Below are 24,627 nucleotides of genomic sequence, written 5' to 3' on the forward strand. Positions count from 1 at the left end.
GCCAGTGCCCAGGACAATTAGAGAGAGACCAGAGTTACAAATAGAAACATATTCAAAACACAGCAAGATATATTTTTGAAAAATAGCAAAAAAAAAAAAATCAGAGGAAAAGGCACCAGTTATTTCAAGACATTGACTACAGGCAGCTCACATTTCTGGGATGTTGGAATCAGCTGAGGCAGATATGAAGCTTGTTACCCAGCATGCTGTGCAGCACTGGGGGCGGCCCTGTAAGCCTCTCCTTACTGCACAGTTTGTGGAAGCAGAGTAGATTCTGCTCTGTCAATACTTCTGCTTGTTTATAATAACAAGAGCCAGGGTTTTTCTTATCTGCCAAGAGAAAAAAGTAAGATGATGCTGTTCCATGCACTAATACTCTGGAGAGTGGGGAGATTGAGCTTGCTATTTTAATTTAAGTAACTGAGATAACTGTGAAGATGCAAAACATTAAGATATTTGAATTGTGCAGGAGCCCTTCATTCTCTGGGTTGTGGCATTACTGGCTCTGGTGTTTAAGCTTTGACAAGAAGTGAGGCACTGTGAATAACCCTTTTTCAGTGTTTTTATGATGCTTTATTTTTTCATGCAGGCCTCTGCACAGAAGGAAACAGGGGTCTGTCTACAGTAAATTTATCAGAAATTCAGCTGCATCATTTAAAACAAAGCATAATGCCTGATCAGGTAACTGTTTCCCTATCTTGATATACTTGCTAGAAATGGACAAAGTGGTGGGAGTATCAAACACTGCTTAAGAAAAACAACAAAGTGGGAGGCTTAATTCTGCAATCAGGCCCCAAATTTTGCTAGTTTGTGTAAGTGCAAACTTATACCCCATTGATGTTCAAATACAAGGTGCATGCATATTTTCATTTGAAAATTGGGTGGTCTTGTGTCAGTATCTATTCATTTCAAAACATAACAAAGTTATGTGCTTGTATGGCATGCTATTATAGCTTATGAAAAGTTATGTTCCAAGCACCCCACACCTTTAAAAGCTTCCTAAAATACTTCTGAAAATCCAGACACCATAAATACAGATTTAATTAAACTCTACGTGCAATTGGTTTCTGTGTGCAATTAATTTTATGCGTCTAAGTTGCACCTGAGCTTTGTAAACTGTATTCTTTACTGAATAAATACATTTGAAAACCACTAAGCTAAGCTTCTTTTATCACACTATCCTTACACTGTAAAACATTTGTCAATCTAATAAAATTATGAATTATACCTAAGACTTCTAAAGAGTCTGTAACTTTAGGTGGTTATTTTCCAGCCAAGCAGCGCGAGCTATGCTGAGCTGCCCATAGGATTAAAATGGGTGGCTCAGCATTTAAGCCATTCTGCTCAGCAAAAAAAAAAAAAAAAAGGGGGGGGGGGGGTAAATGCCTACATATTTATGCAGCTCCCAATCAACAATGCAGAAAAGACACATAAACAGAGTGGAGAATTCAAGGGAAGCAAGTACTGAGTATAAACTGAGGTAACTCCCCCTAAAAAAAAAAAGGGGGGGAACAGTTAACTGAAATAAAAACTGAAGATAGAAATTTGGGTGATCACGATGAGCCAATCTATAAAAACTAAACATCCTTGCCATAAATTTTAATAAATTTATTAATTTGACAGTGTAGATTTTAGTCATTAATAAATGATTTTAAGTCCTTCAGAATAGGATTCCTTATTGTCAGAATTCCCAGACAGCAGAAGTCAGCTTCTGTAATATTGTGGAAATAAATATACACTAACCTGTGCTCAGTTTAACAATTTATTAATATATTGATATATGAAAACATACCAGTCTAAATACAGTATTGACAATGCATGTTCTAACTTCTGATCACCAGCCAGCTCCTTTTATAGGGAACTAGCTGATCACCCAGCGTTGCCTGGATATTTATTTATCCCAATCTTCCTGTATTGGATCGATTTTTACATGTCAACCCTCCCCCCCCCCCAACAGTATTTTTCCCTAGATAGTAAGTCATATGTATAGCAAGTTTGGCTGAAATCTGTCCATGCGTTTCAGAGTTATGCTGGAACATACATACGTACACTCACAGATACATCTGATTTTATATATTGTATATAGATTTGTTATCTTAAACACAAAGAATCAAAAGAATACGTAAAAATAGATTAATTATTACAGGTACAAGTTCATTTATCCTTTACCCTCTGTTTTCTGTCCAATAATCAATTCCTAATCCTCAACAGAACATTGCCTCCTGTCGCATGAATCTTTAATTTGCTCAGGAGTCTCTCATGAGGAACTTTGTCGAAAACTTGCTGAAAATCTAGATATATTCTGTCAACCGGCTCACCTTTAGCAACATGTTTATTCACACCTTCCAAGAAATGAAGCAAGTTGGTGAGGTAAGTCTTCCCTTGTCAGAACCCCTGCTGACTGTCTCATTAAACCATGTTTGTCTATGTGTTTCATAATTTTATTCTTTATAATAATTTACACTATTTTACCTGGCAATGAAGTCAAGCTTACCAGATGTCTATGTGGCTAGTCTAGTAAAAAATGCTGGCCCCTCGTACATCCCAATGGCTTGTTTTGTGCGTTCTTCTTTTGAATGTGTTTTTTTCCAAAATGGTTTAAAAACTTTAGATGTACGGAGGACAGACATATCTGAGCAATGGCTATTTTCGAAACAAAAAAATAGTCATTTTTCTGTTTTGAAAATTGTCATGTTCGCTGTTGCATTTTTGTGCGTGTTCCCCAAAGTGTCCAAACTCAGATTTGGACGTCATAAGATTCAATTTATTTTTATACCCTCAAACTGTATAAAAAGAGAAAAAAAAGGCTAAGCAGTTGATCTGGAATGTGCAATTGCTGAAAGTCCATCATATCTGTTCCGGGTTGAACTAGCTTTGTTCTCACGTGTTGTAATGTACCAGGACAGTACCTACTCTCCTCTGTGCAGTAATCCCCAAATTCTATAAATGGCTGCTAAAGTTTGGCATGCAGTCATACACCCAATTGAAAAATAGGGTCAATTATCCAACTGGCACTAAATTGATGCTTTATTAAAGCTAAGTTGCAATAATTGATGCTGACAAGCACTAATTAGCAATTGCATGTGTAACTAACTTACACCTCTGTTCTATCTACTGAGCGCCTGAATTCTATAGTGCGCAACTGCAAAGGGAGCGTTAACGTGGGAGGGGCTTGGACGTGTCAGGGCGTCCAGACTATCCCTGCACATACTTTATAGAACAGCTGGATTTATGAGCCCAACGGGTTGCTTTTAAGCGCCAGTATTCACTCCAGCCATAAAAATGGCATAAGTGGTCACACCTAAAGTTTGGTATGTAATTGCGGATTTGAGGTAGTATTCTAGAACAGATTTGGGATGCAGGCAGCCGATTGATTTTTGGGTTAAAAAAAAATGGGAACACCTAACTCCTTACTACCAAAAGCTCCACTGGCTGCCCCTTGAAGCGAGAGTAGTGTTCAAATTTGACTGCCTCTGTTTCAAATTCATTGGTCCCCATTTCAACTTAGAATGTCCATCCAGACCCACACGCAGACTGCACCTATTTAACCACCCAAAACTAAAGGCCTGCCATTACAAAAGATACCTGAACAGAACACTTGCCTTCCAAGTAGGTCAACTGAACGATTGGCTGGGTAACATTATCACGCACTCCTCATCCTAGCTAAGTTTCAGAAAACTTGTAAAAACAAACTTGATTAACCAATTTATAACCAAGTCCTCTCAAGCCTCTCCTCTCCAACCCTAACCAAATTGTTCCCAAAGTCTCTTATGCCTCACCTCTGTATCATGCTCTCCTGTATTTTGATGATCTTACATTGTACCTGTATTCGCTGTTTGTCCGGCTCTTCTTTGTTGTAAACCGCCTTGAACTTCCAAGACTTTGGCGGTATATAAGAATAAAATTATTATTATTATTACTGTTATAGACTACTAGCATAAGGGCCCATTTTTTTGGCATCTAACTTTTATCTCCATTTATAGATTTTCCTCCTAGATGACCAATTGAATCACTAATCATATCCATAACCATTTTAAGTTTTGCAGTTAACACTTACCAGTAGCTTCTGGAACAGATTTATATTAGGGTAGAATGATTTCCAAAGTGGCCTATTAGTAGACTTTTATGACTTTTAATCATTTATGTTTGAGTTCCATTCTTATTCCAGTGTTGAAGGACACCACCTGCTCCTGATCTGAAGTGCTTGTGCAGTTGGAGATGGCTGGAAGAGGCAGAGGAAGGGGACGCGGTCAGATGACCTTCAATGTAGAGGCTGTGGGAATTGGGAAAGGAGAAACACTACCCCCACCAACCCTGCAACCTTCTCCTCTGTTCCCTGTGAGTCCTATTTCATGTTATTATGAAGTAATAATATTCAGATGTAGTACAGCAGGGCTGCCCAAGTCCAGTCCTCGAGATCTACTGGCAGGCCAGGTTTTCTAGATATCCACAATGAATATGCTTGAGAGAGATTTGCCTGCACTGCCTTCTTGGTATGCAAATCTCTCTCATGCATGTTCATTGTGAATATCTAGAAAACCTGGCCTTCAGGTAGATCTCGAGGACCGGACTTGGGCAGCCCTGTAGTAAAGGTATACAGTAACATTAATGGATGAGGCCATACCGCTTAGTCTATGGAGTCACAGAAACACACCCAGAAAACTTGTCTTGTAGCTAGTAAATTCTACTTTAAAAAATAATTCTGATGTTAAGTGCAATTCAGGAAACTTTGGGCTCCTTTCACAAAGCCACGATAGAGGTTTCTGCCACGGGCCGGTGAAATAATTGCTCCAGTGCTCATAGGAACACTTACCTCGCCAGCCCATGGTAAAAATCTCTACTGCAGCTTTGTAAAAGCCAGTGTTTATAAGGCATTGTTATTAGGATAGATTATCCTGAGTAAGATCTAGGAAAGTTTTTGGGTCAGAAAGGTAAAAAAGGAAGCTTTCTGATCACCACATTTGTTGATTGTGATGTTTTCATATTGTCTGTTTTAAATTGTACTTCACCTTGGTTTGCCTTGTGGAACAGTGGATGATGAATAAATATTTTAGAGAAATAAATATTATAGGAAACAAATAATGACTAAAATTGGGTCAACTCTAGGAATATATACTAGGATGATGGATATATTGGGATGATGGATCAACTAGGATGATGGATGATGAACAAATATTGTGGATGATGAATAAATATTTTAGAGAAATAAATATTACAGGAAACAAATAATGACTAAAATTGGGTCAACTCTAGGAATATATACTAGGATGATGGATATACTGGGATGATGGATCAACTAGGATGATGGATGATGAACAAATATTGTGGATGATGAATAAATATTTTAGAGAAATAAATATTACAGGAAACAAATAATGACTAAAATTGGATCAACTCTAAGAAGATATACTAAGATGATTGTTCCCCTGGACTTTGTTTACTTTGGGACCTATTCAATAAAATGCAGTAAGCACTTAACACATAATTAACACACTGAAACAGACTACTGTGCAACTGCATCAAATGCCTGTCTTCAACATCCATGACTCAACGACTTATATTCCATGAGAGCTGCCATTCTCACATTACTCCTCTCCTCAAGTCACTTCATTGGCTCCTCATCCATTTCTGAATACAGTTAAAACTCCTCTTACTGACCTACAACTGTATCACTCTGTAGCCCCTCAATATCTTTCCTCACTCATCTCCCCCATGCTCCCTCCTGTCAGCTCTGTTCATCGGAGTCCCTCCTGTCCGTACCCTTCTCCTCCACTGCCAACTCCAGACTTTCGAGCTGCTTTCAAATCCTAACTCCCACTCACTCATAGGTAAGATATCTATGTCCATCCCAACCCTTAATACAATATGTCTTCTCTGTCCAAATTAGATTGTAAGCTCTTCTAGGAAGGGACCATCTATTACATGCTAAATGTACAGTGTTGCATAGCACTATAGAAATGATAAATAGTAGTAGTAGTAATCAGTGCATAAAACTGGTTTCTATCTTGCAGTTTTGATTGCAAAGGCAAAATTATAAATCAAATGATAAATACATTTCCTCTTTGTCTTAGAACAGTCATGCATTTGAGTTTTGTGCTGGTGATATTGTAATATGTTTCTCTACTGCAGGTCTTGGAATATAAGCCAGTCCCTCTGCTCACAGGAGAGGAAGTGGAGTATATGCTGGCCCTGAAGCAGGAGCTGAGAGGAGCAATGAAAAACCTACCTTACTATGTCAAACCAGCTGCACCAAAAAAGGGTATCTTTGTGTAGCAATGAGGTTCATTCTTCTTGTTCACTTACTTTTCCCACTTTCATGGTACAGAGAAAGTTGTCACAGTATGCAAGTCTGATATTATATATACAAGTGGATCTTATTAACGTTCTAAGGCCCATTGTACGTATACACTGTGTAAATAAGGGAAAGAAATCACAGTTTGTGAAAGCATACCCTGTGACATTGTGGACAGTTTAATTCCTCTTGATCTTGAAAATTTTGGCTGGTAACCAAGTTTTGTAAGAATTTGATTTTCCCACTTCAGGTTATTATCTTGGTTTCTTATCATCCTGCTGGACCAGCCTAGTCCAATAGGTTATGTCCCTGTAGCAGAAGATGGGAGTATTCCTGTGATTTTACTGCTATATGGAGTGGTGTAACTTGGAACTCTCAATTTTTGGGTTCCATGGTAGCTACCCTGGAGGTAGTATACAATGTTGATTAAATGTTGCTACTATTTGAATTTTTGCCAGGTACTTGTGACCTGGATTGGCCACCATGAAGATGGGATACTGGCTAGATGGACTGGCTAAATTCTTTTTGAAATGAGATTTGATTCTATTGTTATTGTTAAGACCTGATAGAATGTATCCATGACTTTCTGATTGTTATGTTTTCAGATATGTAATTCTTTCAAAATACAATAAAAATATTGAACTAACAAAAAAAAGGAGATGGTTTGAGTAATGTCAGACAATACTATGGTGGTGGCTTATGTTGACAAGTAGGAAGGTACCAGAAGTGTGATAGTATCTCTAGAGGTAGCCCTGTTTAGTGAGTGGTCAGAATCACATCCTCTGGCTTTCTCCAAAGTGCACATGGCAGGGATGCAGAGCATGCAAGCAGACTTCCTCACTCAGCAGACTCTGGACCCAAGAGAGTGGGAGTTGGATCCTACAATGTTCCTGATGCTGGTAGATCACTGGGAGAAGCCATGGTTTGATCTCATGTCGAGTGTCAAAATATTAAGTGCCCTGCTTTCTTCAGTTGAAGAAAAAGCGAAGGAGCAATGGAGATTGATATGTTGATTCAGCCTTAGCCTTGCAGGAGCCTCTGTATATCTTTCTCCTTTGGCCACTGATTGGTCATGTAGTCTGCAGGACTGTCAAACATTCCTTCCTAGTGATTTTGATTGGCTGCATAGTCAAGCTGTTGGTGGAGCCGCCCCCTCCATCCCAGGGAGCCAGATTTTCGTTTACAGCATAGCTCTGGTGAGGTAACACTTAGCTTATAGGAGCTATGTCCCCACAGTGGTACCTGCTCTGCTTAAGGTGTATAGGCCTTCCAGATATTTGGCTTATTTGTAAGTTTGGAGCATTGGTTCAAGAGCAGGAGTATTAACCCTCACAGGGTTGATTTTACCCTGATCTTAGCCTTTTTACAAGGACTGGATGAAGAGTTGGCCTCAAACTCTCTTAAATTTCAGGTAGCAGCTCTAGCATGTTTTCAGAGTAAGGTGAAGGGGTGCTTTTGGGTTTCATTATGAATGTTGTTCGCTTTTATTGAGGGGTCAAACACATTCGCCTTTTGAAGTGTCCATTGATTCCTGCATGGGACTTCAGCCTGAGTTTGAGAGAACAAGCTTAGCTGCTTATCAGGGCATTGCAAAATTTTTTCAGTGCCGGATCTCTCCTTAAAAAAGCAGTGTTCCTGGTGGTGATTTTTTAAGTTTGCTGGGTCTCAGGGTTGCAGACTGTTTCCTGTTAGGAACCCTTTCTTATATTTTTCTGATAATTTGGTTTGCTAAAGATGTTTTCTCCCTTCCACCTGAATTGTTTGGTTGTTCTTCCAGCATTAGAGTGGGCAAGAGGGAAGGTTCAAGAAGAGTGCTTCCTAAATTGAATGTCCATTGAAGTCTTATTTGTTATTTGGAACTCACCAACAGTTTCAGCAGATCAGATCATTTGTTTTGTTTGTTGGCCCAAATAAAGGACAAGCAGCATCCAGATAAAATATTGTTTGATAGATTAAAGCTTCAATTGAGTCTGCATACAGCAGATACTGGAGTGCATTTGACAAGATCGCTAATGGCTTCTTGGACAGAGGCCAAAGCATTCTCCCTGGAAAATATCTACAAGGCAGCAATCTGGTCATCGTTCCACTCCTTCATAAAACATTACAAAATTGATGTTTTGGCTGAGGCAGATAGTCCCATTGACTGGGAATTCATATAGAGAGCCATATTTTGTCTTCCACCTGCCTTAAATTTAAAGCTTTGGTACATCCCATTGGTCTGAACTGGCATAGCTGAATCATAAAGAAAGTGAAAATATTCTTACCTATTAATTTCCTTTCCATTAGTCCTGCTATATGTTAGCCCTCCCCTCCTTCCCTGGTAGACTTCAGACCAGACTTTCTGTTTGAGCATTCCCTTGCTTGTTCTTTGGCTGTGTGTATATAATTAGAAGTAGAGTGTGGTAATTATTAGAGTTTCCTGGGTGAGTCCTGGGGTTCCTTCTCTTTCTTGTTCTGATTTTTTGGTCTTTCTTTTTCTGGTTGCCTTCCTAATTGCTGGTTTTGGTATTGGCCATAAGGTTCCATGTTACACCACTGCTTATAACGCTGATGTCACATGTATATTCAAATATCTCTTCCTCCTATCTGATAGTTTGGGATACAACCCAGTGGTCTAGAGCAGTGATATTCAACCCAGTCCTCAGGGACCACCTGGCCAGTCGGGTTTTCAGGATATCCACAATGAATATGGATGACAGAGATTTTGAAAACCTGACTGGCCAGGTGGTCCCTGAGGACTGGATTGAATACCACTGGTCTAGAGTGGTCTAGCAGGACTCAAGGAAAAGAAATTAACAGGTAAGAATAATTTCACCTTTGCTTTGATTCTCAAATCAGTAATTATTTTTCCTTTGCTCTAACTTCCATTTGTTCCCCTTTTTAGATGTTGAACGATATTCTGATAAGTATCAGACTTCAGGACCTATTGACAGTGCTATAGACTGGAGCCCAGGTATGTACTCAGTTTTGCATGCTGGTTTGGATTTTCCTAAAAGTGACAGTGACATAACAGTGACTTATCTAGGGTTATCATATGGCTCCAGAAAAAGGGGGATAGATTGAGACATCTGGGTTTTAATTCCTTTACTTTCAATGGCAGTAAAACCCAGATGTCTCAATCCATCCTCCTTTTTCTGGAGTCATATGGTAACCCTAGACATATCATTTGCTATTCAACTCTTATTATTTTATTCATGGATGAATTTATCCCCCTCTTCAAATTCACAGTTTCATAAGATATACATTTTAGGATCATTTGATTCTTTAGAGGTTCCTTGTGACAAAGAATAGCACAGTTGTATCTTCTTCAAGTGCACATTAGTTTGACTACTTACCATGACTGCTTGTCTTGTTTAATTGTTAGGATTCTATACGAGGGTTTGCTTGGAGGAGATGATCTCAGTTTAACAATAGATGCAAATACCACTTGTATGGTATTGCATTCTACTCAGGAAATGCTCTCTAATGGGTCCTTTCACTAAACTGTGGCAAAAGTGGTCTTACACACCCCTTATGTGGGTTTTCCCCATGCACTAACCAGAAAATGGCAGATTTTTTAATTCTCCAAATTAATGGCCACTTGATAATTTTGCCAATAACACATGACCATTAAAAAAATTGGCGAAGAAACAACAGGGGGTTCCGCCTTGGTGTATGTAAAGCTTTGGGGTTTGGGGTAGGTTGTGGAGTTCTGGATGTGGGTGGGTATTGGAGAATTCTTTGTATTGCTGGATTCATTTTTTTGTGTTCAGTGACTTTATTGATTGGATTTTGTTTGTCAGTTTTGTATGTGAGCAGTCTCTGATATTCACATTCTGGTTTGTATATTTCAAAAAAATTTTCAATAAACATTTATTAATTTAAAAAAAATTGGCAAATGAGCTCCTACCTTCTCCTGTTTTGTAGGCGGTAAGGGCCTCCACGCTAACTCTTTGCTAATCAACTAGCATGCAGCAAAGCCCCCCATGCACCAATTGATTCATGCTATCACACCTATTCCTCATCCTCGGACACATCCCTTTCACAGAAATATATTTTTTTAGTATGCCAGAGCATGTCCCTTGGTAAACCTTTTCACCTTGAGGTAAGCATGTAGTAGTGCTTACCATAGTTTAATAAAAGGGCCTCTAAGGGTTTTCATGTATATAGTTGATATGGTATATTTATAATTCCTTCAGATTTTTAAAATCTATTATTACCTGTTTCTTTTTTTATTGTGTATTTTTTCTTATATTGTTTTCTTATTTATTATACATGTTATTATTGGGATTTGCCTAGATTTTTAAACAGTGCAGAATATAAATAATTGCATTTATTTATTTAAAGCATTTAAATATGAGGAAACAGATTCTTCTTGCATTGCAGAAAAATTCAATTTCTCCCTCCATTATACTTATTAATACAGAGAGGATGGAGCTCTTGTTACTTTGCACTGCTTATTTCTACTCTGAAATAATTTTGTTTGAAGATAGAGGTATGCTGATCCACTAATCACAATTTTGTTTTTACAGATTGGCAGATGCTTCCCCGGGAGCTCAGGATCAGGGTGCGAAAATTACAAAAAGAGAGTCAGTATCTAACATTATATAATTAGCGTTTTCCTAACAAGAATGTTTGCAACAAACCTTTTTAGTGTTCTGTAATTTGTTACAAATAGAAAAATGAAACTAATATATCTGTGGAGGCAGCATTCAGAAACTCTCATAGGAATAATTTTCCAGGTGCCAATGACTAATATGGTAGTAGTAGTAGTAATGCTCTGGACTATGTAACCACATCTATCTCCTCAGACATAGAAGGTTACTACAGTTTTGTTTTGATTTTTTAAAATCTAAATCAAGGGTATGTTGAAAAGAAGAGACAGTGGAAGAAGAACTACCAAGGATGGTATTAGAACAGTATTTTGGTCTGTCTGTATGGCACAACTATTATCTTTGTTCATGCATATATTTGCAGCAGCTAAATCATGGGAAGGCATGCTGCGGCAGGTGACACAAGTACATTTTCTCCTTTCTTGTTTTGCAGAAGCCAGTGTTATCCTCCCCAAACGTAAACAGAGGATCCCAGTGGATAAGGAGGAGATCATCAAGAAACTGGAGGTAACATCTCCCTGCCTCCCCCAAATAAAACTATAAGCAACAAGGGTTGAATCTACTCCTCAGGATCTGCTAGTTCTATCTAGGGATCAGAATTCATCATTGTTAGAAAGAGGATGTTTGTTTTGATGGACCTTTAGTCTGATCCAGCATGGTGTGAAGAAGTAGAAAAGAAGCTGCCACTTTTGGGGGATGGTGGGGGAAAGTAATTTATAAATCTTATTCCATGAGTAAAGCCTGTTTTACATGTGGTACAGGTAACATAGTAGATGACAGCAGATAAAGACCCGAATGGTCCATCCAGTCTGCCCAACCTGATTCAATTTTTTTTTTCTTCTTAGCTACTTCTGGGCAAGAATCCAAAGCTCTACCCGGTCTTTACAATAGAATTGCACAGCTCTGTCCACACACAAAAAGTATACACACCGAAAGATTGCACATACTTTTATGTGGACATACATATTGAATCAAATGTGAAGGAACTTGTGCTGAGTTTAGGCGCACTTAGGGCTCCTTTTACTAAGCAGAATTTTAGCGTGTGCTAAACCCGCGCTACGCCAGTTCAATGCTAGCATTAGGGTGTAGCATGCGGGGCAATTCAGCGTGCGTTAAAACCGCTGTTGCAGCTTAGTAAAAGGAGCCCTTAGTGAAGGAAAAGATCTCAGAATACCACCTCAAGGATCATATTGCTATTCTCCTTTGGTTTTCCGGTGGTAGAGGGTATCTATCATTGATCAAAAACCTTCACTTATTAAGGGGACTATAAAATCTAATCCTTCTTGTATATTTTACTACTCAGTCTAATATTAAACAAATTTTTTTGTCTTATAAATTTTATGAATCTTAACACCACTTTTTTGTTTTTACTATTATGTGACACCAAAGAATAGTGTATGACTCAACCAATATTATAGGTTGTAAAGTCAAAACGCACATAGCATTAACTTATCTTGTGCTTGGTGATGCTCTCTAATTTGCCAGAGCTGCAGTAGTTCCTGTAGTTTTTTATCCAAAAGAAACAATCAGGGAAGAAGAGGCAATGGAAGAAACAGGTGGAATCAAAGGGGCCGCCCACAAACAAGATCACAGCAAAAGTACCAACAGTAGCCAATCAATCGGTGGTTGTGAATTTATCACGTAGGAGTCTGAATACATATGAAGAGCAGCTTTTGAATTGTGGTCTTTCTTTTGTTCAATCAAAGAATTTTGATAGTTTTCAATTTAATATTGATTTAGAAAAGTTTATGAGAAAGCTCTAAATTAAAATGTATTTTTCTAATAGTCCAGTTGCATCCAGTAGATCTATTATGAGACCACCATCGAACTGGTATCCACCTGGTCCGATGGATAACATTTTGATGTTTTTCAAACAAAAAGTGCTTAAAGAAATTGAAGCAAAGCATATTGTGTGTGTTTATAAACTGCGCTAACCCCTTGCGAGCTATATGCATGAATACCCTATATGTATTTTTACTGATGCACTAATTGCAAAATAAGTATGTTTCTTTTTAAAGCTTTTTCTTTTTAGGTCTTTTGCTGGTTTTGTGTGCTAATAATGCCCGCAAGAAATGAAAAAGAAAATCCTTAAAAACAAGCCTAGAAAAATAAGCTTCTTTAGTGTCCCTCCAGACCGGCACAGAAACAGTTGTCAGTCATCAGGGGGGCACCAAGACCTCTCAGTCATCTGGTGGCACTGGAGATCTCTCTGCTCATGGAATGGGTTGAGGCTCATCTTCGGGATATTTTGGCTTCCCACATTGCCAGTGTGGACAATGTTCAGGCAGATTTTCTCAGTCATATGCTGGATCCTGACGAGTGGCGTCTCAGGCTGGAAGCCTTTCAGTTGATTGTTCAGTCCTGGGGTCAGCCGATCATGGATCTCATGGCCATGAGTATCAATACCAAAGTGCCGAGGTTCTTCAGTCGGCGCAGGAATTGCCAGGACGGGCTGGATGCTCTGATGCAGGCTTGGCCAACGGACGGCCTGCTGTATGTCTTTACTCCATGGCCTCTGATGGGCAGTGTTCTTCTTCGGATTGCCAACACTCAGGCCGCATGATTCTTGTGGCTCTAGACTGACCAAGTGTCCGTGGTACATGGATCTGGTGTGTCTACTAGTGGCGGATCTTCTCCCACTGCCCCTTTCACCCAATCTTCTGTCTCAAGGACCTATTCCAATGTTCGAACCGGGTCCCTTTTGTTTTATGGCTTGGCTCTTAAGAGGGCTAGCCTAAGGAAGAAAGGATATTCAGATAAGGTGATCTCCACTCTCTCAGGGTCTCAAAGAATTTCCACCTCTCAGGCTTATGTTCATGTTTGGCGTCTTTTTGAAGAGCGGTGTTCCACGTGTGGTATGGTTCCTCTTCAAGCTGCTTTGCCTGACATCCTGGAGTTTCTGCAGGATGGTCTGAAGCGAGGCTTTGCCTGGTCCTCCCTTCGGGTGCAGATTCCTTCTTTGTCTTCCTTTCGCAGTCTCTTGCTTGATAAACGTTTGGCCTCTTCAGATGTGATTCGGTTATTGAGAACTGCAAAATTGCTCCAGTCACCAGTTTGGCTGTCGGTTTCTGCCTGGGATCTAAATCTGGTCCTCTCTGTACTCGTGCATCCTCTGTTTGAGCCTCTCGATACCTGTATGTGTTGAAGGACCTTACTCTTAAGGTGTTTTTCTTGGTGGCCATTACTTTGCGAGATGTGTTTCAGAGCTGCAGGCCTTTTCGTGTAGGCCTCCCTTCCTGGAGTTCTCTAGGGAGCAGGTCGTGCTGCAGCCAGTTCCCTCCTTTCTTCCGAGGGTGGTCTCACCATTTCATATCAACCAGTCTGTGGTCCTCCCAGTCTTAGGCAATTGGGAGGGCTCGTTGCGCAAGTTGGACGTCTGTAAGGTCCTTCGCTCTTATGTTCAGCAGACCCAGGAGTTCCATAAGTCAGATCGTATTTTTGTTCTCTTAGCGGGTCATCATAAGGGGGACGGTGCTTCCAAGACTACCATTGCTCGCTGGATCAAGGAGACTATCGCTTCGGTGTACCTTCTCCACAAGAAGCCTTTTTCAGAATTTCTAAAAGCTCATTCCACTCAAGGTCAAGCTGCTTCTTAGGCTGAATCTTCTCTTGTACCTCTGGTGGATATCTGTAAAGCTGCGGTTTGGTCTTCTCTCCATTCCTTTGTTTTGGCACTACTGTGTGGACATTCAGGCATGTCAGGACACAATGTTCAGTTAGCATGTTCTTGTGGTGCCCCTTCAGGGGTTCCACCCATGAAGGGGGTGGATACTGCTTTGGTATGTCCCATCCATTTCTTTGCTGGTCTAATAAAAAGAAAATTAGCAAGTAAGGACCTAATTTCTCCTTATAAAGCACACTTTATATGCATCGGCACGTTATGTTTATTAAAATTCTTTATATACCGTTTAGCTATAGAGCAAGATCAAAGCAGTTTATAAAGCAATCCAGTTATGAAAACAGAGAAGAACTCCATTAAAAACAGATAACCCCACCCCTTTTACAAAAACGTGTGTTGGCAATAATTATATTAAGCAGGATATAAGGGGGGCCCATAACCCAATATGTATGAGACACCCATTGCCTGGAAAAACTGAACTCTATGACCATCGAAGCAGTGCAGAGCATTCAGCGTGTCAGCCGGCGCTAAAAACCTGCGCTTTTGTAAAAAGGGGGGAGGGGAAGTAATTAAGAGTTTATTTTTATATAGACATACAATTTACATGTATTATACATGAAGGTGAGTATAAGTGCATTTCTATAAATAGCACTCAATTTTACACGTGCACATTTGTACATGATCCTGAGATGTGCGTGCAACTAAATTAGCTAATGAGCCAATTAACGCCAATAATTTGGTGCTAACGATTAATTATTGGCACTAAATGGCTAAAATTTGTATTTGTGTGCACATCTTGCTACACATTATTCTGTGAAGATCCATGTGCAAATCTTTTAGCGTGCAACTCAAAAGGGGATGGGGTCAGGGGCATTTACTAAAGATATACAGAATACTGGGGATCCATTCCTAACTTACATGCCAGGATGTACACCAGGTTTCAGTTGGTGTAAATCCTCATGCTCAAAGTTTGATGCGGAAGCCAGCCCTAAGTACTATTCTGTAAATGGTGCACAACTCAGAGCATTGTTTATAAAATAGTGCTCCAAATTGATTTTTTTTTTTTTTCAGTATCCAAATTTGGGCATCATTTACTGAATCTAGTTCTATATGTGTAAAAATCTGGTATTTCAGGTGAAGTAAAGCAGAATGCTGTGCATTATACTGTGCTACAAGTAGATGTTTTTAAGGACAATTTTAAATTAGAATAAAATTTTGAGAAAATTATAGCTGCTTGCTTTTTACTGTATGAATTTTTTTTTTCATTATATTTTCTTAATGTGGCTTCTTGTTGCAAGTCTTCTGGTGATATAGCTGAAATCTTTATTGTGAAATGTTTAAATTGCAGACACTTGAAAAGAAGGAAGAGGAAGTGACATCAGAGGAAGAGGAGGAGAAACAGGAAGAGGAGGAAGAGAAAGAAGAGGAGGAGGAGTATGATGAGGAACATGAAGAGGTAATCTAATCTGGGGTTTCATAAATGGCCACTAGCAGATTAATTTGCATTGAATTTAAGGGTATTTATCAAACTTACAACTAAGCTTTAAAATATTTTAATTTTGTTTATTTGCTTGCATTTCTCTCTATCCTTACAAATAATACCCAAGGTGACTTGCAAATCAAGAATGCATAATACAAAATTTGGATAAATAAATAAAAGTATTCATATAAATAAGAAAACAAAGATATATAAATTGTTGAATTTTAATATTAGTATTTATATTATTATTATGGAGCTTGTGATATTAAAGTATTTTATAGCTTGTAAGGAGTGATGTTAAACCTGATCTAATTTTGCGTTTCCAAGTATTCGTATATGTATGGGATGGGGAGGGAGGAAATAGGGGGGTATTAAATTTCAAGGGTCTGTGTACAATAGATAATTCTTTATTTTATCTTATATGTGGGAAAAAAAGATTAAAAAAATATTGAAGATTGGGATGTTACATTACAAATTATATTAATGCATAATGGGTCTTAAGATAATATCTTTAAACGTTAATGGTCTCAATCACCCGATTAAAAGAAAAAAAGCATTATTATTTTTAAAAAGACAGAACACTGATATATGCTGCATACAAGAAACCCATCTTTCAAATAACGAATCTATAAAGCTAAAAGGTGATTGGGTCAAACAATGTTACTTTTCTTCAGCAATAGGAAAAAAAGCTGGTGTTGCTATATTAATAAATAAAAAATGTTCTGCTTCATTTAAATTTAAGGCAGCTGATCCTCTTGGAAGATGGATATATGTGGAAATGGACATGGGAAATACCACCATGACGCTCTTCAATATATATGCCCCTAATTCGAACCAGAATGAATTTTTTAAAACTCTGCAACTATTAATTCTTCCACTTGCTACTTCAAATCTAGTAGTAGCAGGGGATTTCAATGCTGTTATGGATCCACTGATGGATAAAAATCCGAGAAGATTTATAAAATCATTAGGCCTTGATAATTTGGTACAATCTTGTGATTTAAAAGATATTTGGCGTATTCTTCATTTTGATGGTCGGGAATTTTCGTTTTGCTCACAGGTTCATAATTCTTTTTCTAGAATAGATTACATTTTTGTTTCTAATCAATTAGTACATCAAGTCACACAGGCTGTCATTGATCCAATTATACTATCTGATCATGCCGGAGTGTGGATTGAAATTAAAATAATAGATCAGAATGGAAATAGACCTATATGGAGATTAAATAATACATTGCTCACAGATACTGATTTTTGTGAAAATCTTTTAGAAAAAATAAAAGATTATTTTCAAATTAATGATACAGAAGAAATTTCAATAGAGACTTTGTGGGATGCTTTTAAAGCATATATTAGAGGACAAATTATTTCTTATTCAGCATTGCAAATAAAAAAAGAAAAAAAACAATTTACAGAATTGGAAAAAGTGGTGAAGTCTCTAGAATCAAAATTAATTGAAAAATGGGATTATTTGACACAACAAGAACTTTTAAAAGCTAAAGGTAAATATAATGAAATTTCTTCAAAAATTATTAGAAAAGATTTATTTGTACAGCAAGCTTTGTATTATGGAAATTTGAATAAGGCAGGAAGAATGCTAGCAAATTATCTTAAAGCGAAAAAAAGAAAAACAAAAATAATTGCTATTCAAAATGAGAATGGTGAAATTTTATCTCAAATTGATCCCATTATAAAACAATTTTTAAAATATTATAAAGATTTGTATTCTTCTGAGCCTTATTCGAAAAAGGAAAAGGATGGTTTAGATTTTTTAAAGTTAATAAAAGGACCAAAAATTCCTGAACATATAAAACGAAGTTTAGAAGAACCAATATCCTTAAAAGAATTAGATACAGCTTTGAAATCCCTTAGGGTTGGATCCGCTCCAGGTGGAGATGGTTATACAGTGGAGTTTTATAAATCATTTCAAAACATTATAATGCCCTATTTATTAAAACTATATCAGACACAACTAAATAAAGGTTGTATTACAGGTACTATGGCTGAATCAATAACTATAGTTTTACCTAAGCCAAATAAAGATCCCACTTTGGTTTCAAATTATAGACCAATTTCTTTAATAAATGTGGATGGAAAAATTCTAACTAAGGCATTAGCATTAAGATTGGCTAAAGCTCTCCCTTTCATTATAGATATGCATCAGACAGGTTTCGTTGCTCAAAGACACTCATCTCATAATACTAGACTGGCACATCACATGTTATATTTGACAAAATCCATTAATGACCCAGCATTCTCTATTTCATTAGATGCTGAAAAAGCTTTTGATAGAGTGGAATGGATCTTCATGTTTCAGGCAATGGAATGGTTTGGAATAGGATCCGGATTTATACAAATAATAAAAGCATTGTATAGCTCCCCTGCTGCTAGATTATATATCAATAACAATTTTTCAGAAAGATTTATTTTACAAAGGGGGGTTAGACAAGGATGCCCACTATCTCCTTTGCTTTTTGATATCGTTTTAGAACCCTTATTATTAGCTATAGAACAGGTAAGGGAGATACAGGGTATTCCGCATTCAGATAGAGAATATAAGTTATCAGCATATGCGGATGATATTTTACTTTATTTGAGAAATCCGGAAACAACTATTCCAAATTTGCTTGAATTAATTGAAAAATTTGGAAAATTTTCAGGTTATAAAATAAACTGGAATAAATCAGAAGTGCTTCCACTCAATGTACATTGTACAAAAATTTATTTGACTCATTTTCTTTTATTTGGAAAGAAGAAGGATTAAAATACTTAGGAATTTGGATTACAAAAACTGTGGATGAGACTATGAAAATTAATGAAAAAAATTTATTACAAAAAGTGTCAGAAATGTGTGAACAATGGAATCCTTTATGCATATCTTGGTGGGGGAGAATACAAACTGTAAAAATGATGATATTACCAGTAGTTTGTTACCAAATGGGTATGATACCAATTTTTTTTCAGGGGTCATTTTACAAAAAATTAGATAAGATGTTAACAAAATTTATTTGGCTTGGAAAAAACCCCAGAATTGCTCTAGTATCTTTACAAAGACCAATTGCGGAGGGAGGGGTAAATTTTCCAAATTTTTATAGGTACCATCAAGCCTATATTATGCGTCAGGGTATGTATTGGATCCTCCCAGAGCCCATTGAACATATACCAGATTGGTTCTGGTTAGAATGGAGATTAATGTTTCCTTTACGTCTGAGTAATGTTATCAGTATTCAAATGCCAAGGTTATATAAGGATCACAAAATATTTGTTGATACTTGGAAAACTATAAGATATATAAGTAATCTAACTCCTATTCCAATAACTAAATCAACGACTCAAACAATATGGCTCAATCCAAAGATCAAAATTGGCGGTTTTAAAATTATCTGGAAACATTGGATGATTACTGGAATTCGGATTTTAGAAGATGTAATAAATAAAGGTAAACTGCTTGTATTTTCACAATTGCAAAATAAATTCGGTTTGAATAAATCACAATATTTCAGATGGATGCAATTGAAGCAGGCCATTCAGGTAGGGTTCCCTGAATGGAAAAATCTTAATAACTATCATAGTATGGAATTCTTATGTTTTCAGATAGATTCCATGAGTCACCAGGCCGCAATGTGGTATAAATTAATATCTGGATTCGTACATAAAAAGAAAAAAAATGGTCTTAGAGATATTTGGAGCATTGAGATTAAGCATCAGATTAATGCATCTCAATGGCCACGACTTTGGTCTTGGAGGTTAAAATGCACATTGTCAGCCTCTATGAGACAAACTTGTTTTTTTATTTTACATAGAGCTTTATGGACCCCTACACGTTTACATAGAATAGATAGCTCTAAGTCTAATAGATGCTGGCATTGTCATCTTGAAGCAGGGACATTAGATCATCTTTTATTCTATTGTCCATTCATATTAATATTTTGGAAATCAATTTGGCCTCAAATTAATAGGATGTTAGAAAATCCGGTAGCCTTGACATATGATACGATTTTGTTTGGTACTGCAATGAGAGCTCGAAGTCAAATTTCATCAAATAACAATAAACTTTTATTTATATTGACTGGAGTAGCAGTACAGCAAATTACACATAATTGGAAAAATTATGACAGATTGAACTATAATTTTTGGTGGAACTCAGTTTGCCATATATATAAAATGGAGCGTACATTTGCAACACAAAAAGGATATATGGATAAGTTCAAGAAGATTTGGGGACCATTAACAGATTTTTGCAATGACTGATTTTAATTTTTTCCCATAATAAGATAATGGTTAAAGAAGGGAGGGAGGGAAGGGGTAAAGAATTTATTCTCTTTATTATACATTATAAAAAATATATCATAAGGAATGAATGATAGTCTTATGAGAAATTAATGTGATAAAGGGAGGGAAAAGGGTTCATAATTAAATAATAATTGATAAAATCATTACAATATATATGTTATATAAATTCATAAAAAAAATAATATAAAATATGGTTTATATAAAATACATTATAGAGATATCAAGTGTATTGTTAAGATAAATGTATGGAAAATTTATAACACTTGTTGATATGTGAAAAAATCAATAAAAAACTTAAAACAAAAAAAAAAAAAGAATGCATAATACAGAATTTAAAAATAACTTATTGTCTGCTTTTGGCTAAGTTTCTATTGTTATTTTGCATATATTTTCAGTTGCTGTAGTCATAAAAATAGTCTACTGAGATTTATTTTTCCTTTGTGCCTTGCATCTTGTAACATTAGATAGACCACTGTAACTTGGCACAAGCTGAGATGCATTGGGACAGAGCAACTAAACAAAATATCCCACTGGAGAAACAATGAACAAATGTGTGAGCATGGCACCAAGTCCAAAGGCCACTTGCATGTTGTAATTTTAGAACTGAGAACATGTCAAGTGTTAAAGGTAAATCTTCAATACAGTGCCAGGAAGTCAAAGCAGCCAAGTTTGTCTTTAGACATTTGCTTACAGAATATATTCAGTTCAATGTAAAGCTGTGATCTATGCTGAACAAAATCTATGGTAGTTATATATAATCTCAAGAGCCAGGGCCCTTGCAAATTCTCTGAAAAGAACTGAGGATGCTATTATTGCAACTTTTGTTATATGTTTTATTGCTGGAGGAAATCTGTGTCTCTGTGTATGCTCTCGAGCTTTCCTGGGTGCCTTTGGTTTTCATTGTGGTACTATGCTCAGTGTGCACTACTGGGGAAGAGTAGCTGATAAGCTATAACAAACTCTCTTCTCCTAAAAGTAATCAATAGGCAACACCAGATTACAGGTAAGAATTTGTAATATAATAGGGTTCCATACAAAGCTGGAAGCTTTTGTGGGACTTCATTTTGTCAATTTATTAACTTTTTTCCTTGCTGTTCCTAGGAGACAGATTATATTATGTCCTACTTTGATAATGGAGAAGACTTTGGTGGTGACAGTGATGATAACATGGATGAGGCAATATATTGACATCTGAGGAGACTGATTTTGTTTGTAGTCCTCAGACCCCACTGGGCACATTAACTGTTTCCCAGAAATTGGTAGAAGAGGAAATAAGTGTGACCAGAGATCATCAGAGGTGCTCCAAAACCAGTCACATTTAGGGAAGGGATCAGAAAGAATCCTCTCACCTTCAAATCTGTCTTATGTGAGCATAAATAAGTGGTTTCTTCACCTAGCAAAAGCCTGCCAAACCTCAAGAATTAGATCCTAACTCAGTGTTTTGGCAGAATCTTGAGCAAATGCTGAAGATGATATGTAAAGCTACAGGAACAGTATGTTGAAATATTCACACAGGCACTCAGTAAATATATTCAGAGTCGGACTTCAAATTTTTCAGTAACATATACTCTGAATGGAAACTTCTTTAAGATCAACTCAAGACCTCTGCTGAATCAGAATGCAATAACAATGGGCTAGTTAAGGAGAAATCCTTAGAGCAATAGCGAAACATGGATTCTATGTTGGAGAAAGATCCCCTAGACGTTTGCTACTATATATATGGACAGATGAGTATTATTTATTTACATATACTAAAATATTTAAAGTTTAAAGTATTATTGGAAAATGAGAAAAAATCGAGAGTACATACCAATGAAGATTGGGGTGTGTAAGACTGTACGCTAAAATATTGGCTATGCAGAGTATATGTTACTCAAGAATATATGTTACTGAAAGAAATTGCTGAAATGGCATTCTGTCTTTCCACACCTGTGTGATGAGACTGCCAAACTTCTTGTGAGGGTTGAAATCATTTGTGAGTGTACTTGTGACCTAGACTGATCTACTTTCAGAGACAGAATGCTGGGCTTGATGGACCTTGGTCTGGATCAGCATTGCTAAGCTTATAAGTGACTTTTGGACTTAGCAGTGTTTAGGTATTTCACTGCTTGCCATTTATTTTTCGGTTGTACAAAGATGGATTTGCCTTCCAGAGAACAGAGCGCAGTGGATTTTCTAGCTCGTCCCCAGCAGAGAGAGCTGATGGTACATGCAAGAACACTAATGGAAACTGACCCACAGAAACATTTTTATGGCCTTTAAGGGCTCCTTTTACTAAGGTGCACTAGTGGTTTTAGCGCGCACTACATTGCCACGCGTGCTACACCCTAACGCCTCCATAGAGTTTGCGTTAGCATTTTCCGTGTAGCGTGGGGTGTAGCATTGTAGCGTGCGCTAAAAATGCGCACCTTGGTAAAAGAAGCCCTAAGTGTCTGTGCTCATGTTTAATCTTTAGAAGATCTAATGCAGACCCTTCGTTAGCTGGTTATATTTTCTAGCAAATATTCTTTACTGATTTTGCAATATGTCAAACACTAAGGATGGGAAAACTCTCAGCTCCACAACATAGAAACTTTTGAGAAAAGTAATTTTTATTTCTGGAGAGTTTATTACCATATTCTTAAGGCAGAAATACCTTTACACATACAGATGTGACCATGTACTGTCACTTCAAAAGCAAGCCTGACCTAGACTTGTTGGTACTCTCAGCAGACAACATGCTGAAATGTGCATTCTTGTTTTTCAGATAACAAACCCCACAATGCTTGGAGTTAAAATTCACTAGAGGCCTCTTCTATTAAACTGCGCTAGCAGTTTCTATCGCGGGGAGCCGCGCTGAGTGGCCCACGCTGCTCCCGACACTCATAGCGTTCCTATGAGCGTCGGGAGCAGCACGGGCCATTCAGCACAGCTCTCTGTGCTAAAAACAGTGCAGTTTAATAGAAGAGGGGGTAAGTGTTATTAGGACTGTCTTTAGAGTTTTGAGAGACATTGAATTTGCACTTTTGAAGAAGGAAAATCCATAGCAAGTTGTTCAATATTGCTTAGAACAGGTTTAAGGAGAAATTAGGTTCTTACCTGCTAATTTACTTTCTTTTAGCTTCTCCAGACCAGTAGAGGTTAACTTTACGAATGGGTATATATCTAATCATGACCAGCAGGTGGAGACTGAAAACAAAACTTTGGGACAGTATATCCTAGCCCCTCCTCTCTATTTCCCTCAGTCTGCCGAATAGCCAAGCAGAACCAAGAACTGGACAAAAAACAGAGAGAAAACACAATACTCCGAAAGGAGTAACAAATAACATACCCAAAAATGCTGTTGGAAAATGCAGAGGAGAAATTCCCGAAGGAAGAATGTCCCCACAGCTCGCCAGCTAAGCCAGCCGAGCCACAGCCGCTGTTCTTCAATTCTCCCCGGCCCTAGAAAAATACTAGAACCCGCAGCAAAAACCAAAAACTGCCCGCGCAACAGCCCCAACAACAACAACAACAGACAGGGTGGGGACCTCTACTGGTCTGGAGAAGCTAAAAGAAAGTAAATTAGCAGGTAAGAACCTAATTTCTCCTTCTTTAGCACTCTCCAGACCAGTAGAGGTTAACTTTACGAATGGGACGTACCAAAGCAGTCCCTCTCACGGGCGGGACCCCCGAAGGGCCGATACCAGTACACGCTCACCGAACACCGCGTACCGACGCGCCTGCACATCAACCCGATAATGACGAACAAAGGAATGCAAGGAGGACCAAACCGCAGCCTTACAAATATCCACTGGAGGCACGAGCGACGACTCAGCCCAAGAAGCCGCCTGACCCCGAGTGGAATGAGCCTTGAGAAACTCCGGAACAGGCTGCTGTTTCAGAAGATAAGCGGAAGCAATCGTCTCCTTGATCCAGCGCGCAATAGTAGCCTTAGAAGCGCCAGCTCCCCGACGAGGACCAGCCAGGAGGACAAAGAGATGATCGGACTTCCGGAATTCCTGGGTCCGCTGCACATAAGAGCGAAGGACCCGACCGACATCCAACTTGCGCAGCTGCCGTTGCTCAGAAGAGCCCTCCCGACCACCCAAGACCGGGAGAACCACCGATTGATAGACATGAAAAGGAGAAACAACCTTCGGCAGAAAGGAAGGAACAGGCCGCAAGACGACCCGCTCCCTAGAAAACTCCAAGAAGGGAGCCCTACCAGAGAAAGCCTGTAGCTCAGAAACACGCCTAGCAGACGTAATGGCCACCAAAAAGACCGCCTTCAAAGTAAGGTCCTTCAAAGAACAGTCGTCCAAGGGCTCGAAAGGCGGACGCACCAAAACAGAGAGAACCAGATTAAGATCCCAAGAGGGAACCGAGGGCC

The 24,627-nt window shown here is 38.1% G+C and overlaps 1 protein-coding gene across 1 annotated transcript; it reads left to right on the top strand.

The window, feature by feature from the left end:
* The first annotated feature begins 223 nt into the window (after positions 1–223).
* POLR3GL (RNA polymerase III subunit G like) lies at positions 224–23,329 on the top strand. Its single transcript, XM_033946708.1, has 10 exons — positions 224–346; positions 590–681; positions 2,212–2,370; positions 4,169–4,338; positions 6,130–6,259; positions 9,177–9,245; positions 10,804–10,860; positions 11,318–11,391; positions 15,852–15,959; positions 21,378–23,329. Exons 4-10 carry the CDS (start codon positions 4,219–4,221, stop codon positions 21,462–21,464), a joined length of 645 nt encoding a protein of 214 aa, XP_033802599.1. The 5' UTR covers positions 224–346; positions 590–681; positions 2,212–2,370; positions 4,169–4,218; the 3' UTR covers positions 21,465–23,329.
* The last annotated feature ends 1,298 nt before the right edge of the window (positions 23,330–24,627 follow it).

This window comes from Geotrypetes seraphini, chromosome 5 (genome assembly GCF_902459505.1).
Source record: "Geotrypetes seraphini chromosome 5, aGeoSer1.1, whole genome shotgun sequence".
NCBI lineage: Eukaryota > Metazoa > Chordata > Amphibia > Gymnophiona > Dermophiidae > Geotrypetes > Geotrypetes seraphini.

Bases quoted from the DNA above. Each gene is read 5' to 3' on its own strand.
- POLR3GL (XM_033946708.1), top strand. From the start codon at position 4,219: ATGGCTGGAAGAGGCAGAGGAAGGGGACGCGGTCAGATGACCTTCAAT. The intron at 6,260-9,176 runs GTATCTTTGTGT...TCCCCTTTTTAG, and splicing joins ACCAGCTGCACCAAAAAAGG to ATGTTGAACGATATTCTGAT. The intron at 11,392-15,851 runs GTAACATCTCCC...TTTAAATTGCAG, and splicing joins AGATCATCAAGAAACTGGAG to ACACTTGAAAAGAAGGAAGA.